Source organism: Rhododendron vialii, chromosome 3a (genome assembly GCF_030253575.1).
Source record: "Rhododendron vialii isolate Sample 1 chromosome 3a, ASM3025357v1".
Classification (NCBI taxonomy): Eukaryota; Viridiplantae; Streptophyta; class Magnoliopsida; order Ericales; family Ericaceae; genus Rhododendron; species Rhododendron vialii.
The window spans coordinates 35,510,485-35,529,245 of record NC_080559.1 but is presented as its reverse complement, the minus strand read 5'-3'; the positions used below and the strand labels follow the sequence as shown (position 1 = coordinate 35,529,245).

Here is an 18,761-nt window from a genome sequence, read left to right as displayed (position 1 = left end):
AAAAACATAGGAGTACTACTGTGAAGTGATTCCAGTTCACTTACCTTTTCCTTTTCCCTTCATAAATTCAAGATCCATGCGTAGCCCAAGTGAAAATAAAGTGCGGCATACAAAGAAGTGAAAATTGTTGATTACTCGCATAATACTGGATGTGTGTACCCTTAACTGAGGAACAGCAAGATACTGATCACAGTAACATCAAGGCTCACAAATACACTTACTTCCATAGTTTCTCAAAGAGCCAAACCTACCGCTCTAGATTTCCTTGATAAAATTAGTCTACAACAATTTAAACACTTGCCTGCTGCAGTGGGTCTAGTACAGAAGCTCCATCTAAACATGGTGTCGATATGATCCAATTTCGGAAGCTGGCATTGGAGAGTCAGCAACTCAAATTTGATGATTTCACATGCCCTGGAGAACCAACATTGGTTAGTATGATCAAAACCAATATTATTAAGAATATTACGATGCAACAAAACTCATCATCAAACTAGTTTTTCCTTGTGAATAATCTTATCCCTCTCAAAGTAATTCCCTTCGAACTATACCACAAAGGATTTCCTTCACCATACAAGACAACCCCACAATTTCCTTCAAGGGAAAGAGAAATGAAATATGAGGGGAGAGAAAGTTAGCTTCTCTCATTTACCTTTCCTATCTTTTCCCATCATAAGAGATATGTGCATATCCTACATAAATTTGGTGATATGAGTATGTGTAGATTACTTGCCAGCTGAGCGGTGCTTCCATTCCATACCAATGTCCAAACAATTCAGTGCAAATAGATAGTGTCGTTAAGCAGACTTGACTTCAATTTTCATAGCCACGTCAAATAAAATGGCATTGATATTCCAACATGGGAAAGAGAAAGGAAAAAATACAACTCAACGGCATATTCATCAGCACTCCAATAGCCACAATAAGCGATGCAACGATCTATACCTCAGATGGAGATGAAATGATTGAATCCCTATCAGAACTCATGTGGCCATTCAGTCGCCTGCATGATAGAACCAACTGCTTGAATTTGTGCTTATTCAGACGGATGAAATTTTAGTCAATACCTTGGCTTGTCAGGCTTGGCAAGATGTTTCGACATTATGGATGCCTGCAATGGGACCCAGGAATATATTTTGAACTTTGCCCCAGCAACAAAAAATTCAAATAAAAATAGGAACACATCATAAAACTATCATCATCGAATAGCAAATGATTAGCAACGACCAGGAATGCACCTACAGGAGTTAAATGGGATATCAATGGTGGCCAGCAACATATTAGATGAGACCGCATTTTCTTCGATCAAATGTTTTAAGTCCCGCAAGTGTTCAACAACTTCAAACACAGCACATACTAGGAAAGCTACAAACACTTTCTTTTTCTGGTTTATTTCATTACGAAACACCATCTTAAACAAGGGCAGCTCCCTTTGCCCCCTTCTCCGTATGCGACCTTTTTTGTCTATTAATAATATCTTTCTTTGCCGATCAAAAAAACAAATCTTAAACAAGGGCTAAGGGAATATCCTTGAGAGCCAAAGAAAAGACCAGAGGTCAAAATCTAGGATTAGGGCATCAATCAAGCCTGTATACAAAAAGAATTGACACCTAAAACTTAACAACCAAAACTGCTGCATACGCTATCCTTCTTCTAAGAAACTGATAGGCATGCACCATATGTTCTTAAGAGTAAAGACCGACATTTTCTATCGTAGAGGAAACTCTCCCCCAAGCAGCCATGCAATCTCTAACCGCTCTTCTAATATTTACGTACGCTCCATCAGCATCAATGCCCTTCGTTTTGAAGGCCCTATTATTTTCTTCGCCCAAACATGGTATACAGTAGCTGAGAAAGCCAACGTTCACATTAAATCCTGCAAACCCTTAGCTTCACCATGATTCTTAACTCATAGCTTCAGCCATGATATTCTGGGGACTTCTACTGAAACCACGTATCCCAAAGTTTACCCCAAATCCACTTAGAGAAGAAGCACTCAAAGGACAAGTGAACATGAGATTCAAACCTGAGAGAACACATGACTAACTTTCATCAGTAGCTATTCCCCAGTTAGAAAGCATATCCTTCGTCAAAAGCCTGCCCCCAAGATGGCCATCATTAGGATTGTTGACCATCTAGGCTCATGTTTGTGGAACCACACTGCCTTATACGAAGCACCTCAGGGCTTTTTGTTCTGATGGACTCCCAAGCACATTTAGAAGAATAAACCCAATGCGGTTATGGATCCATACAATCATGTCCTCTCTGTCCTCATGAGGTACCAAAATGCCTGGGTGTTTGATAAATAATCTCGTGTAACTGATAACGAACACTTTCTTCTAACACGAAGGGCAGAACTTCAACAGATTAAGAATTGCTAATAATCAGATTAGTATATAAGATAAAAATAAGGGAAATTGGCTTTTGAAGGGATGAGGAACAGCCTGAAACGCTAGAGAAGGACAACAGTTTAGTATCTACAATAAGATGTCTATAAAGAAGGCAGTGTCACCTACAGTCACAACTAACAATATGCCCATTTCATGTTATCAGAAGATATATAGCATGGTGCACCTGGTAAAATTATCAAACTTATCTGGAGTAAATTAAGACTTGACAAAAGTACTCCAACTAGTCTATAGTAAATTCAAAGGAAATCCACAAATAGCAATTCCTTTTTTGACCTGCATTATTGGGAATATTCAATACCTGCTCCTGAATTATGCTCCTTGCCTCAACTAATTGAGCTTCAAGCTCAAGCTCCCTCTCAGTTGCTTCAGAAGTGACTTCTGCTTCTTTTTGTGCATCTTGTAGCTGAACCATGCGTTCCTTCAATTTTGAGAGCAGGAAACATAAACAAATGAATGACTTATCAATGTTAGCTAACAAGCGAACACGCAGAATTAGAAAATTTTATACCTTTATGGAAGCCACTTTATTCCGGAGACTTTCTTCTATTTGATCTCGAGCCATGTGAAAAGGCAGGTCAAAAACATCCTGGAAATCATGAACTAATTTAGCTTACTTCTTAAAATAGCAGTTGAGCCATCAAGAAATTCCAAAATTGCATCATTTCAAACAATCTTCCATACCGTCCTCCCACTCAATGGGGACTTTGAGGGATCAATGTCTATTCTTTCATTAACAGGAAACGACTGCTTGGACAGACCATTTGGAGCATTCAAGAAATCACGCATATCCACCTGTTAGTGAAATACAAGTTCAAACTGTCTACACAAGACAAAAGCTTCTTATGAACTTAATTGCAAGTGGAATGTTTCACAGCAAGGATTAAGGAACATCAAGGTGTGGATCCTTCTCCATCAACATATCAATGCAACAACAAAAAATAACAACAATCATAGGATGCTAGACTGTTAACCTACTTGCATTGAACGTAACAATGCCCTCAAATCAGCATTCTCTGACACGAGTTCTTGATTCTTTGCCTCATAAGCATCGACCTGTCAATAGAATTTAATCATCGATAAGCGATGTGGTAAAGAAAACTTCAAATAGGTCACCATACTCCATACAATCTTTTTATAGAAGTCATTGTCAGTCTTCTTTCCATTCCATGTGCCACGTTGTCGTCCTTCTTTCTGTTCAAATATAGGACAAACGACCATTAGAGAAAAGGATTATAAAATACTTCACGTCACAAAACTAGTAATTCACCAATTACCTGAAGTAAATTCATTATTTCCATGCCTGATTTAGATTCCTTCTTTTTCTCCATCAATACTTGATTTAACCTCTCCTACAAGGAAAATTCAATCGCTCTATAATTCCCTTGTTACTTGCTCAAATGTATCGGTTTTGTGATATGAACCATAGTTTAGCAAATAAAAATTTCCTTCAGAGGCTAATCTTGACATGAGAAGGACCGTACCTGCAACTTTATATACTCCTTTTCTTTCTTCTTCATCTCATGAACTTGTTGAGTTCTCACTTGCTTTGGCAACATGAAAAATTGTACTAAGGTCAATACATTTTATGTACAATCACCATAACAAAGATTTCAAGATAAAAGGAAAGAGTTCTCACCTGATTACCAATAACCATCCTTTGAAATTCATCTCGTTCCTGCTGTAACTTCTCAACTTGGACCTTGAAAGCTGCCGTAGTTTTAGCTTCCTGACCATGTAACAGTTAATGAGTTAAACAAAACGAACAAGGTTATCAAGCCAGTACAGATTGAATACCTCCATGGCTCCATATGAAAGCATAGTGTGCGCTTCCCAGAAAGAAACAAAAATTATAGCCTCTAACCGTTCGAGTAATTGTTGCTATCTCCCTATCCTTTGTGGATATTTGAGCTTCAAGCCTCTCCACCTTGGCCTCTAATCTTGATATGTCGGAGAGGAGTCTATTTTACGAAAACAAATAAGCATCAACCTATCAACAGCAATCTTCAATACAAGTACAAGAATGTCCATAAAAGACCAGATAACAACCACCATGCATGCGTGATAAAAAAAAAATTCTTCCTTTTCTGCTTTCTAAGATCGAGTTCTGAATTTGAAGCAGCCATGTACAAAAGTTGGAGCTTCTCTGAAATTACTCCATTTTCAAGTTTTTACACGCATGTGATGCTGGAGCAAAGTGCATTAAACAGGCCGTTTAAAACATTGTTTTCCTACCCCTCGTGCTACTAGAGATAGGAAAGGGACTCTGAGTCTCCAACTATTCATGATTGATGATTATATTCGTAACTTTGCCACAATTTATTTAAAACGGCGAGGGGCTACTCAAGATGGGATAGCCCTCCCCCTCCCCCTGTGCCTTTACTTTTTATCCTGTTTCTCGTAAAGGCATCAAGAGACTTACTCGCTACTTCACAAAATAATCCTACTGATCAACGGCTTTTATGGCCAAAAAATAAATCCTTAAAATGTACAATTTACAATTCTGCTTCCAACTGTTAAGACAACAAACACGCATACAATATCTTACCTCAGACAGAGAAACAAACCACTCCAATTTGAGAATCTAATTATAGATTAGGACAGAATCAGCGTACCAAAATTCAACTTCCTCCAAAATTCAACTTCCTTCACTGTGCAAACATCCTAACCACCTCAAAAAGTACTTATCGACACGCTTACACCGCATAGTTGAGCTGATGTGGTATAACATCCACTGATGGTTGGTTATATAAAAAAAGTTCTCCGTAGCCAAACATTCAGCAAAAAGTGAAAGATATGCTCCTTCTCGTTGTGAACAGTAAGATCGACCTTGTTTAATATGACTTGGATCCACTAAAAATAGTAGATCCTGGTATTTGGAACGTCAACAATTTCTCCCACTCCTGTCAACAATTTAGGACTAACTCTACTGCACGGCCAACCATCAGTGGAATATCACACCGCCATAGAATACGGTTTTCTCCCCAACCCTAACAGTACAAAACCATAGGTCAAACAAACATACCGTTGTCTCTGCTCATTAGCAGACTCTCTGAATTCGATATCCCGTTGCCTTTGCTGTAACAGAGCATATATGCAATTGCAAGTGCGCGCAATTGAAACCTACGAAATACACACACAAGTTCAAAATCAAGAGCCAGAACCTTTTACAGCCAAAATCTGCAAAACTAAACAGATAACTAGAAACAAAGATAAGCACACCGGATCAGTTGCAAACAGATCGAGCGAAGCCGGAAATCCGAAGGTAACGAGCGTCTGGTTCAGGTACTTGGCGCAGTGGTCCAAGTTACCAACATCGGCAAACGTGTGCTCGCTAAGTCAACGAACCAGAACCGTACAATCAGCGCAAACATCAAGGATGAAGAAGTAGAAAAAAAACAAAAACAAAATAGAAGTGGATAAGACGGAGATGAGCTAACCTGGTTCCGAAACTGGACTGAGTTGACGGTGGCTGCAGAGAGTAAGAGACAGGATTGAGTTAAAGCATGAAACAATGAGTCCCTGAAATGGAAGACTGTTAGGGTTTTAGAGAGAGAGAGAGATCGTACTCTGAGATCGAAGTCGGAATCAGTGGAGAGCATTGTCGAGATTTGAGAGGGGTTTCGGAGGATTTTGGAGAGATTGCGCGGGGGTTTAAGGGGGAGCACACTGGAGAGTCAGCGCAGCGGGAGTCTTGTGAAGAAAAGGTAGATCTGAATAGTGGGGAAATTTGAAATTATTGAATTTCAGGAAAATTGGAACGGTTCGGTGGTAAATTCTTCCAAATTACCACTCCCTCCGTCCCTAAATAAGTGTCCGGCGTACAAAATTAAACCTTAAAAAAGATGCATTTGTTTTGTTAAAAAAATTCAATTTTTTCACAAATCAATAGATAGCAATAAGTTCTATTAAATTGTGAAGAAAAAAAAAATTAATAAAAAATATGCATGTTTTGTAAAGCCTAATTTTACGTGCCGGACATTTATTTAGAAAAATAGGAAGTAGTACATTGTTACGGAGTATTTTTGATATATTTTATATTTATCTCCTTCTAAATATTATAAAAAAAAAAAGGTTAAACAATACAGTTCTAATCTTATAAAATGAATGTCAAATGAGTTTTAAGCATTTAATAAGTACGTTCTCTATTTTTTCTTCCATCGTCTGTATTTGAAGAACATTCATCTTTTAAAATAAGCAAGAGTTTCGAAAAATGAATCGGAGGAGAATGACCCTCCAAAATATAGAAAAATGAAGGAATAAAGTATGAGTTGAAAGATGCCAGAAGCAAATTGGAGGGGGAAATAGTCTTTTCTGTAGCTTTAGGAAAATAAGTTAGATCATACGTTATTGAGTTTTATTTTAACAAATTCAGAGTTAATCTTTGAGGATTCTATTCTCTTGGAAGTAAAAAGTAATTATGTAACTTTCTAACCGGTAAAAAAAATCAATAATATTGTTCTGGTGCAACTACAAACTCATTTTGTTAAAATCAATCGGCTTATCAGAAGGTCACTTAATTATTGAACTCGCTCTTCAAACTTTGTTTGTCATTGTAATGTAATCTTGTTTAATGCAAAAAATAAAACTTTGCAAAATCTCGTAACATCTATAGCAAATTACTCCTAATCAGCTTTAGAAATTAACTAGACTTTTTGTATGAAAATAGCAATGCCAAAAAAATAGCTTGTATTTCCTTGACATGCTCATACTAGGAAAATTTGTAGGGCAAATGGGTGTTCCTGTATTCAAATTTGTAAAGAAAGCAGAAAAAGTGAATTGAATCATAAGATTGCTTTAGCTTTGGGTTAGTAAATTTTACTATTGAAAACACCAACCAAAACAAGGTTACGGCCGGAGAAATGAGCCCAGCTCTCCACCAATCTCTTTAAATGGACAGGAGAGAACACCCTCTTCAGTCTCGATTTGAAAAAAACTTTTTTAATCATACTTCCATAATCAGAACCGTTTATAATTTATAATTCACTGAGAGCATCAAGCATGCCAAAAATCAGTTTGATCAATTATCGTTTGATATGATTTCGAAACAGATTTATATTGCAAAAAATTTAGAAAGGGGTTTTGTTCTAGTGTTGCAATATCATACTCCATTTTGCAAGATAATGTGTTCCGAAATCATATCTAATGACGTCCAATAAACTTAATTTTTGGTATAGTACTTCATGTTCTCAACAAATAAAACAAAATGTACTGTTTCGATCATTGACATGAGATCTTAAAATTTTTTTACAGACAGGAATTGGAAAGTGTTCTCTCCAATGATTGGAAATGAGCCGGACTCGGAACTCCCTTGTTGAATAGTAGTATATATTATTATTTGTTCTACCAAAAGCTGTCTTTTTATATTTACATCACGTTTGGTAATCATTGGTTATTTATCTTACATATTTATTTTGTGTATAAAAAATATAGATTTAGTGACGAAACAAAAAAATAAGCCAACAAGAAGAAGCAAGAGTTATCAAGTGTGCCCAGTGCCCTTAGCTAGCTTGTCTATGCTTTACAGGTCAAAAAAGTATCTTTATACTCCTATGTAGCAATTTATAGATATTAATTCAAGTATGACTTACTATTGATTTAGTATTAGCCAATTTTCAATACATTAAAAGCTCATTTCTAGTGGGCAGACGGCAAACTTTCCAATGCATAACTAAAGAGTTTGGAAGTTTGGTACCACCAAAATAACCGTCCCACATGTATGATTGGCCAAAATTTAGTTTCAAGAAAGAGAAATGTCACCGTGGAATACAACATTAGGCAATTGATATACATATGGGAGACTCACACCCTATACTAGTTAGGACGCACGAGTTGCTTACATTCATCGCAGCCGTATAGATGGTTGCATCAACACAACCCTTCAAACCAGGGTTTGAGATCAGAGTTGCTCCACACTTCACTGGCCTATGGGTTGTATCTAACACTTTTGGCACAACATTAGAGAGAGAGAGAGAATATTGAGGTTAAATTATGTTTCTGTGCAATTTCAACTGCAGTATTGCACAAAGTATCATCTTAAAAAGTGTTTAGACCTTTGTTCCCGAATAATTTCAACTACATGATTGGACAAAAATATCTTTCCGGAAAGGGTTGTTCAGCGAAGAGTCAAATTGTTGGATGCGGTTTGCTAGGTAATCATTTTATGCATAGATTGTGCACAAAATGGGTGTGCGAGACTCACTTTAGCCTCCCCACAATTAATCCAAGCCATCGTTAATTGTAAGAATAATTTTTCGTGTTGTTTTGAAAAAATCAATTCAACAAGATATTTGTAAGTACTTTATCCAAATTTTTAACTTTTCATTTAGAATTCATGATTTTAAAGGAAAATTATGACTGAATAAAACATCTACAGTTATTTGATTTGATTGAGCTTGTTTTTTGCAAACTAACTTAGGCTTCCTTCCAGAAACCTTCTTAAAAAATAAGCAGCTTATTTCACATTTTCAAACTAAAAAATAATATAAATAAAAAATATTTTTTCAAATTTTTTTGCACCGTATTAAAAATCTTGATGAGATCTATTAAACAAGTTTCATATTGGTAGAAAAATTATTTGTGTAAACATATTATTTTTGAACTTAAAATTGCCTTCTTAAAAAATAAGTAATTATTTTACGTTCCGGAACGGGGCCTTAAAATTTTAGTACTTAACTTTAATGAACAATATAAATTATTATGTTGTGGGGCCCCAATATTGACAAAACACATTTGTACACTCAAATATGGATGCACCATTTGGTGGATACCAATATATGATTGAACTGATTTGTTACAGAAATATATAGAAAGAGATTTTAAACAAATTATGGGGCTCTTCATTGTACAATCACAGTGCAGTGTGTACTGGTGTACCCACCTAGTTCGGTTTAAATTTTGAGAAACTTTTTTTTTTAGATAATTAATAAAAAAAGATAAATAAAAAAATAAGAATAATAATTAAAGAAAAAATTTATTAAAATTTGTGCGAAAAAAAATAGTTGGATCTATAGGACGTGTGTTATGGTGTCCCCGACCATTTTGGGGACACCGTAATTTTTGACATAACTTCGCCATTATGAGCATAACTAAAATCCATTACAAGAAGGGAATGACTTCGGTGTCCCCGATCATTTTGGAGACACCGTAATTTTTGGCATAACAAAACCATTATGAGTATAACCAAAACCTATTATGAGCATAACCAAAACCATTATGAGCATAACAGAATCATAGCAAAGCATAACTTGTTTATTATGCTTTGGTTGGGTTTGGTTATACCTTGATTGGTTTTTTGGATATTTCTTGGTTATACCTTATTTGGGTTTGGTTATGCTTGTAATGGGTTTTAGTTATGCTCATAATGGTGAAGTTATGCCAAAAATTACGATGTCTCAAAAATGACTGGGGATACCATAGCATCATCCTTACAAGAATAACCGAACCCAAACAAAGTATAACCAAGAAATATCAAAAAAATCAACCAAGGCATAACCAAACCCAACCAAAGCATAACAAATAAGTTATGCTTTACTATGGTTCTGCTATGCTCATAATGGTTTTGGTTATGCTCGTAATAAGTTTTGGTTATACTCATAATGATTTTGTTATGTCAAAAATTACGGTATCTCTAACAATGAAGTCATTACCTACTTGCAAATCTGAAATAGTACTTCAGTACTACTATCCATAGGGGGAATGACTTCGGTGTCCCCGGTCATTTTGGAGACAACGTAACTTTTAGCATAACAAAACCATTATGAGTATAACCAAAATCTATTACAAGTATAACAAAACCATAACAAGGCATAACCAAAACTATAGCAAGACATAACTTTGTTATACCTTAATTGAGTTTAGTTACGCCTTGGTTGATTTTTTGGATATTTCTTAGTTATGCTTTGTTTGGGTTCTGTTATACTTGTAATTAATTTTAGTTATACTTCTAATGGTAAATTTATGTAAAAAATTACGATTTTTCCAAAATGGATGGGAATAACATAGCATCATCCTTCCTTAGAGCATCCACAATGTAATAATCAAAACTAAAAAATTGCTAAAGTTAACAATGTTTGCTAAAAAAAGTGCTCACATTGTAATAACCAAACTTAGCAACCTCTTAGCAACTCATCAAATTTTGACCTTCGAATAACCAAACTTAACAACTTTTACTAATAACCAAAACTCAATAACTAAACCTAATAACCAAATTCAAAACTAAAAAATTAAAAAATATCTCACATTAGAATCGTCTCATCGAGACGAATAATTTGGTGTGGTCAGGTGCGTGATTGGAACTCGTTTGCAATTGGACATAGATGCATTGCGTATTGTAGGGTTTTTTTTTATAGGAATATAAAAATAACCAATGTGGAGATCAAGTTTGTTAGATTAGATTATGAACTAAATGGATAATCAAATGCTGACGTGGCACATTTTGATTATCGATTTTGATTATTTCCATTGCGGATGCTCTTAGAGCATCTCCAATCCACCTCTATTTCTTCAAAATAGAGGATGGATGTGACACATTGAGGAGAGATTTTATAATTTATTTTATTTTTTCTTCACTTTTTGTAATTTTTGGGAGAATTTTTGAGGAACCCACCGTCCTTTTTAGAGTTTGGTCCTCTAAAAGTAAATTTGGTCCTCTAAAAATGGAGGATCAAAAGTAAATTTGGAGTACAAAATTCCTCTAAAATTCTAAAAAGGACGATGGGTCCTTCAAAGATTCTCCCAAAAAATACAAAAAGTGAAGAAAAAATAGAATAAATTATAAAATCTCCCCTCAATGTGTTACATCCATCATCTATTTTGAATGGATTGGAGATGCTTAGAGCATTTCTCTATTTCTCTAAAATAGAGGATGGATGTGACACATTGAGGGGAGATTTAATAATTTATTCTCTTTTTTCTTCACTTTTTGTAATTTTTGGGAGAATTTTTGAGGGATCCACCGTCCTTTTTAGAGTTTGGTCCTCTAAAAGTAAATTTGGTCCTCTAAAAATGGAGGATCAAAAGTAAATTTGGAATACAAAATTCCTCCAAAACTATAAAAAGGACGATGGGTCCCTCAAAAATTCTCCCAAAAAATACAAAAAGTGAAGAAAAAATAGAATAAATTACAAAATCTCCCCTCAATGTGTTACATCCATCCTATATTTTGGATAGATTGGAGATGCTCTTAGGGGCCAGGCGTTGTTAATAAACGCCTGCCCCTCCAGACTGTTCCCTCTCCCTCTCTGTGGGTGTTGGTGGCTCTCTTCAATCGGAAGAGAGTCTCTCCAACTACACCAGTCCTCGAACCAAAACCACATGCACCCAGACGCTCTCTCTCCTCTTTCTCTCACTACAATTAACAAATCAGCTGCCTCACAACAATTGAGGACATGGAACAGAGCTCGGTGAAGATGTCGTCGTTCGACGTGATGGCTGCCATCCTCAAGGGGAGGAGCGTGGATGCATTGGGGCTGGAGGCGCTTCGACGTGATGGCTGCCATCCTCTAGGGGAGGAGCGTGGATGCATTGGGGCTGGAGGCGCTAGTGGAGAATCGGGAGTTGCTCATGGTACTGACCACGGCGGTGGCGGTGCTGATTGGGTGCGTCGCGGTGCTAGTGTGGCGGAGATCTTCCGGCCAGAATTCAGCCAGGGCGCCAGAGCCGCCGGGGCCGATGATTCCGAAGACGGAGCCAGAGCCGGAAATTGATGACGACAAGAAGAAGGTCACCGTCTTCTATGGCACCCAGGCCGGCACCGCTGAAGGTTTCGCCAAGGTCGGTTGTAATGGCTTCACGTGAAGTATCAAATTTAAGTTGTAGAGGTTAATTAATGCATGTTTTTTTTTGAGAGAATTATTAATGCATGTTGAAATGTACATTTTTAACTACATATCTAACGGAACTAAGCACACAAATCGTATCTCAGTTTAAATTACTACTTCAATTTAAACTTTTTTCGTTAGACATATTTATATAGCTTATTCTTAAATCCACATCTAATGAAATTAAGCACATAAATCATGAGTGAGTGAGTTTGTGTTTGGTGTTCAACTTTTAAAATGGAAGTATGATGGATGTTCAATTAAATACTAACAAATTGACCGAGACTTGTACTTATGGCTAGCATACGAAATACCAAAAATGAATTGAGGGTATTCATGTGAATTACCCACAGGAAAAGGTGTTGTGGTCGAATTACTGATTTTTTTAATCCAAGGTGATTTGTTCGATTGAGTGATTGAATTACTGTTGTTTGTTGTATGATTTGTATCCTGTGTCTTTCATAGTTTGGCTGATTAAAATACTGTCATTTATTGTTATTTGGTTGCCTGAGTAAGCACATTCATCATTTGATTCATAGCCTTGTTCGAACTTTTCTACTGTTCTCTCTATTTGTTGTTTGAATTATTGTATTGGGTTGATTATGTTCTTATTTGGTTGCGTGAGTGGTTGAATTATTGTTTTTTTTCTTTCTTATTGTGTTTGTTTGCTTGAGTGATTGTTTGTTTGCTTGAGTGATTCAACTACTATTACTTGCAGGCACTTGTTGACGAAGCAAAAGCGAGGTTCGAAAAAGTGAAGTTTAGAGTTGTTGATTTGGTGAGTTTGGAATTTTTATTTTTGCCGTTTCTCCTTGATGGTCTGATAAGTTTACAATTTCCTCTTAGTGTGTACGGCACTTGATTTTGATGTTGATGGGTTTTGGTCGAACAAATGTTTCATAGGATGATTATGCTGCGGACGACGAAGAATATGAGGAGAAGTTGAAGAAAGAGAGTTTGTCAATTTTCTTTTTAGCCACGTGAGTTTTAATTCCTATCTGTCTGTTAATTAAAACACACACAGTAATGGATATTGATACTGGACTGTTTGAATGTAGCTTTGTGTTAAACTTTTATGGTTGTTTCGCTTCTGGTGTAGATATGGAGATGGTGAGCCAACGGACAATGCTGCCAGGTTCTATAAATGGTTTACAGAGGTGAATTCCATTGATTCCAGGACCATGGTTCTTCGAGAAAGTAGATTTTGGGAGCTCATGGCTTGTTATTCATTATTGGTTACAGGGTAAAGAGAGAGGGGAATGGCTTCAGAGTCTTGCAGATGGGGTGTTTGGCCTTGGCAACAGGCAGTATGAACACTTCAATAAGGTGCGGATTATAATTCAATTTCTTCTGTGGATCAACATCACTCACTTCTATGTGTTTGCATACGTGCAGATCTAGTGCTTATTGTCTAAAAGTTTGAATTTTGTTTGTGTTACTATGATACAGATAGCGAAAGTGGTGGATGAAGACCTTGCTGAGCAGGGTATGTTTTTGTTTCCTGTTTTACCTCCCTCCCTCCTGTGGTAACTGTTGTGTAAAGTTTATTGCAAATGATTTCTTAAGCATTGTAAACAATATTGTAATACTTTTTCATCTCCTTGTGTTGGAAATTTCTTAAAAGTCTGATGGTTTATTATTTGTTGTATGTATTTTTATCAGATGTTACCACTTATTGTACTTGGTCCCACCAAGATATGGTAATGAGTTTTTCTGAAGGGATGGGCTGTTAGGACTCTAGTCCTAGTTGATTTTGCTTAAAATAAGTGCATATACATGTTTTTCTAACAAGTAACATAGGTACATAGATAACTGTTTCGCTATTGTATTGTAAAACGTGCATTTGTAAGAGTAAGAGAGTCGTACAATATTTTAAGAAATTATGGCTTTGACATATAGTTAGTTATTCATAAGGTTATTGTGGTTGGAGTGAGTATTGTTACTGTAGGGCATGCCTCAAGGTACTTACATTTGTCTAGAGTATTAGTAGAATAGATATAGGCATACCCCTTGCCCCTTCGCTGTATGGTATCAGAGATACATGTCTTTTCTAGGACTGTAGCTATAGTCCTGATGTTCTGAGCTAGCTATTACACTGGGAAATAACAGATATTAAAGATGACACTTCGAAGTATTAGTAGGGGAACTATGTTTCTCTAGATGTAGGGCATATGTGATTGTCTCTTTCACATTGTGTTCTTTTTACTTTGAGTTGATGTTTCTTTTAGCAACATAACTTGATCTTTATTCTAACGATTGCAGGTGGGAAGCGTCTTGTTCCAGTGGGTCTTGGGGATGATGATCAATGCATTGAAGATGACTTCGCTGCTTGGTACTAAGAACACAAACTCCCTGGAATTCATAGCATCCTGTCTTTAAACTATGCTAAAGTTAAATGTGGAAATACAAGGTTAGTGATTTCTCATCAGATGTTGCTATTGTAGACGGGAGTCGTTGTGGCCCGAGTTGGATCAGTTGCTTCGGGATGAAGATGACGCAACTGTTGCAACTCCTTACACTGCTGCTGTGTTGGAATATCGTGTTGTAGTTCATGACCGCACAGATGCATCTCTGTCAGATAGCAGCTTGAGTAAGGCGAATGGTCATGCTGTCCATGATGCTCAACATCCATGCAGGTACCAGAAGAATGTCTTGTACTTTTGGTTTGTCACTTAATTATGGCTATCTCTTTTGTAATGACAAATTTTTTGTGTCTTAATTAAGGTCAAACGTGGCTGTGAGAAAGGAGCTTCATATTCCAGCCTCTGATCGTTCTTGCACCCATCTCGAATTTGACATTTCTGGCACTGGACTTGCGTAAGTTGCAATCCTATTTCACCTGGAGAAGGATATTGTAGTTTGGTGATGACAAACTTTGTCAACTTATTCTGCTTTATCTTTAACTGGAACAACTACCTTTGGAATTTAAAATAACCGCGGATGAGATCATGCAGGTTTAATTAATCTATAACCATGTTCGTTCATTTTTATTTTCTTCCTTTCTCCTCAGATATGATACTGGTGATCATGTTGGTGTGTACTGTGAGAATTTGATTGAAACCGTGGAGGAGGCTAAAAGGTACCACATACATATTTCTCAGTTCACACTGATAAAGAGGATGGAACACCTCTTAGTGGAAGCTCTTTGCCCCCTCCTTTTCCACCCTGTACTTTAAGAACTGCACTGACTCGATACTCGGATCTTTTGACCTTTCCCAAGAAGGTAGTCTGCTATTTTTGTTTGTGTGTTGATGATGGAATATTTGTGTATTCCAATTAGTTGACTTCTCGTTTGCATGTCTTTCACCGTCTGCATTAGTTGCCTGACCACTCATGCTTCAGATCCAAGCGAAGCTGAGAGATTGAGACATCTTGCATCTTCAGCTGGAAAGGTTTGTTGTCTTTTTGTTCCGAGTTTTCTTATCAAACAATGTCGTATTATCGTACTTAAATGGGCATTGGGCACATTCTATCTACAGGAGGAATATACGCAGTGGGAAGTTGCGGGTCAAAGAAGTCTCCTTGAAGTCATGGCAGAATTCTCATTGGCCAAGCCTCCACTTGGAGTTTTCTTTGCATCAGTTGCCCCACGCTTGCAGCCCATATATTATTCAATTTCATCATCCCCCAGGTGAAAAGATTCTACCATTTCACCTCTTTACATGACTAGCGGTTGTCAGTTTAGTCCTCTTACAAATTCTTTTGCTATGCTATGCTACCAGTCTTTGGAGAAGGTAATGCACTCTTAGTGGAATATAGTGGAATGGGAGCTCTCCTTGTGACGTCATTGTTCGCTTCCAATCATGTAGCATGCTTACAACATCTTATTGTATTGTACAGGATGGCACCATCTAGAATTCATGTTACCTGTGCGCTAGTTTATGAGAAAACACCAGCAGGACGGATTCACAAAGGAGTATGTTCAACTTGGATGAAGGTATAAATTTATAGTTGTATTCTAACTTTCCGTCGTGGAGTCGTAAGTTGACGAGTGGACTAATGTCATGGCCTAATTAGCTAAATTTATTGCATGAACAAAGCCAATTTTCTACACCTGTCTTGTTGTGTAATCTGAGCTAATCTGTTTTGCAATCTACTAAAGCATTCCATCCTCCTTTGGTGCTTTTACAGAATGCTGTACCACTGGAGGAAAGCCGTGATTGCAGCTGGGCACCCATTTTCGTTAGGCAATCTAACTTCAAACTTCCTACCGACACTAAAGTGCCCATTGTCATGATTGGCCCTGGCACAGGATTGGCTCCTTTTAGGGGGTTCCTTCAGGTTTGAACTCTAAAGACACGATGTATCATTTTTGTCCTTACGCTTGCTACCGAAGAATAATGAACCTAATGTGTCGAGTCATATTTCAGGAAAGATTAGCTTTGAAAGAAGCTGGGACCTGCAGTCTTATTCGTTGGATGCTGGAACCGGAAAATGGTTAGAATTAACTGATCTACTCCCTCCGTTCCAAAATGAGTGATTTTTTTCTGAAAGCGTGTCATTTTCAATTGCTTATATATTTCAATATGAATGTTAAAAAATATGCAATATGAATCTTGTTTGATAGATTTTAATTAGTTCTATTACACAAAGTTTTCAAAATCACATAAAACTTCATAAATCGAAAGATATAAGCATTTTCAAATGACACGGAGTCCCAAAAAGGTCACTCATTTTGGAACGGAAGGAGTAGTATATACAGCCTCCTAAAACATTGTACTTGTTCGTAACCTTTTTGATCAAATCCATTCAATCTTTGCAGGATTATATTTACAAGGATGAGCTGAACAACTTTGTTGAAGCTGGTGCAATTTCTGAGCTGATTGTTGCTTTCTCATGCGAGGGTCCCACTAAGGAATACGTTCAACATAAGATGACAGAGAAAGTATGGAACTTTCTCGAATTAACCTTACTGTAAATATTTCACTTGTTGCTTGTATAGTTAAGGATATCCCTTTGTGTCGTTTGTGTTCCAGGCTTCAGATATCTGGAACATTATCTCTCAAGGAGGGTATATTTATGTTTGTGGGGATGCCAAAGGTATGGCCCGGGATGTCCATGTGCAAGAGCAGGTACGTCTTTAATATTGTGCTGAGTTGTCGATTTGATAGTCTCCGGTCTCCCCCTACCTATTGTAGCAAGGTTGTTGCATTGGTGCAACAACCAAAGCATCCTTTTCATGGTAGAAAGAGAGAGGGGAGAGAGAGGACGTTCTTTTTGGACCAAGAGCCCTACCAACGGAGTTCCTTTTCACACATCGACAGCTTGCCAGTGACAACTATATTTGTGACTGTAATAGAATTGTCCTTGGGCCATTTGGGCCTTGAAATTGCAAAAGAAAGAAATCTTTCCATGGGTTAATTACGCCATTGGTTCAGAGTTCTGGTGGGTAGTCAATTTGAACAGTTTGAATCTTGCAATTTCATTCCCTTTTCACTGTGAAAATTCCTTCATACCCCGCAAAATAAGTGATGACGAGGGGCTACATTGAAATAGAAATGAGAGTTCAAGGGGTATGAAAATTGATTTGCAGGGAGCGAAATGTAACCTCACTAACCATAAAAGGAAAAATGTTGTACTAATTATTCCACTTCCCGCCAGATTCCCTACATATGAAGTCCATCTTTTAGCTTGGAAGTTAGATGCAAGTTGGCGTCCAAATCCCAGTCCATATCCGTTTAGTCTTTTGTTTCTCTGCGGCAAATTCAAAACTGTGCTTCATTTGTGATTCATCTGATCTTTTATTTCGGGATCTCTGGACAACTCGAAGGCTGAGAGGATGGTAAAGAATTTGCAAATGAGTGGGAGGTATTTGCGTGATGTTTGGTAGTTATTCTGTCATTATGAGCCCGTAGGAAACACGGGGAGAGAACTTTGTATAAATTATACGTTGTGGGACGAAAGAAGCTTGTGAGAAAACCAAAGTCGGAATTCCACTGCCTCTTTGAAAGCAATGGGCGCAGGTTTATTGTTGCGCAGTTGGTCGATTCATTTCATTCATCTTGCTTCAAGTTCTTTTGTTTTTTAGGTTCGTGTAATTTATATGACAGAACCTTCAGCTAGGTTTCGTCGACTGTAAGTTTTCCTAAGGAGCGAGAAGTTGGTTTTGCGGGAAATGTTGATTTGGGACTCCTTCCTGTATGTAAAACTATAACCTTGCTGCCTCATGAATCATTTATGTTTGTGCTGGAAAATTTTCCTTTGCTGCTCGTTCTTTTTTTTTTTTATTATAATCCTTTTTTCACTCCCCAAATTTAAAATTCAAACCCAGCTGTAAAAGCTCCAAAACTAAAAGAATGCTAGAAAAAACCCACCGATTGTTTAATTTTTGAACTATAAAATTCTTGGCCGGGGTCTTTTTATAGAGTGGGTCTACAAACGACAAGCTTAGTTCCACTTTTACCATGTGGTCTTCCACACATTCCCACTAATTGCAATTATTACAGAAGTTTTAGCACATTCCAGTCCAGATTCCTCCAATGTGCTCATATTTATTATACTACCTTTATTATGTTGTTATTATTAAACACCC

At 37.1% G+C, this 18,761-nt stretch overlaps 1 protein-coding gene and 1 pseudogene across 2 annotated transcripts; one reads left to right on the top strand and one right to left on the bottom strand.

The window, feature by feature from the left end:
• Nucleotides 1-108: 108 nt before the first annotated feature.
• LOC131320898 (uncharacterized) lies at nucleotides 109-6,139 on the bottom strand. Of its 2 annotated transcripts, none has more exons than XM_058351801.1 (16): nucleotides 5,978-6,138; nucleotides 5,849-5,880; nucleotides 5,631-5,742; nucleotides 5,434-5,531; nucleotides 4,273-4,369; nucleotides 4,048-4,137; nucleotides 3,893-3,955; nucleotides 3,686-3,760; nucleotides 3,537-3,602; nucleotides 3,387-3,464; nucleotides 3,093-3,203; nucleotides 2,920-2,997; nucleotides 2,710-2,829; nucleotides 1,068-1,111; nucleotides 946-1,003; nucleotides 109-414 (listed from the first exon to the last, which is right to left on the bottom strand). In XM_058351801.1, exons 1-16 carry the CDS (start codon nucleotides 6,008-6,010, stop codon nucleotides 406-408), a joined length of 1,164 nt encoding a protein of 387 aa, XP_058207784.1. In that variant the 5' UTR covers nucleotides 6,011-6,138; the 3' UTR covers nucleotides 109-405. The 2 variants fall into 2 exon arrangements, with proteins under 2 accessions (XP_058207784.1, XP_058207783.1); XM_058351800.1 differs by having other exon boundaries at nucleotides 360-811; nucleotides 5,978-6,139.
• A 5,462-nt stretch (nucleotides 6,140-11,601) lies between these two features.
• On the top strand, nucleotides 11,602-18,430 carry LOC131320897 (NADPH--cytochrome P450 reductase-like; annotated as a pseudogene).
• Nucleotides 18,431-18,761: the final 331 nt, after the last annotated feature.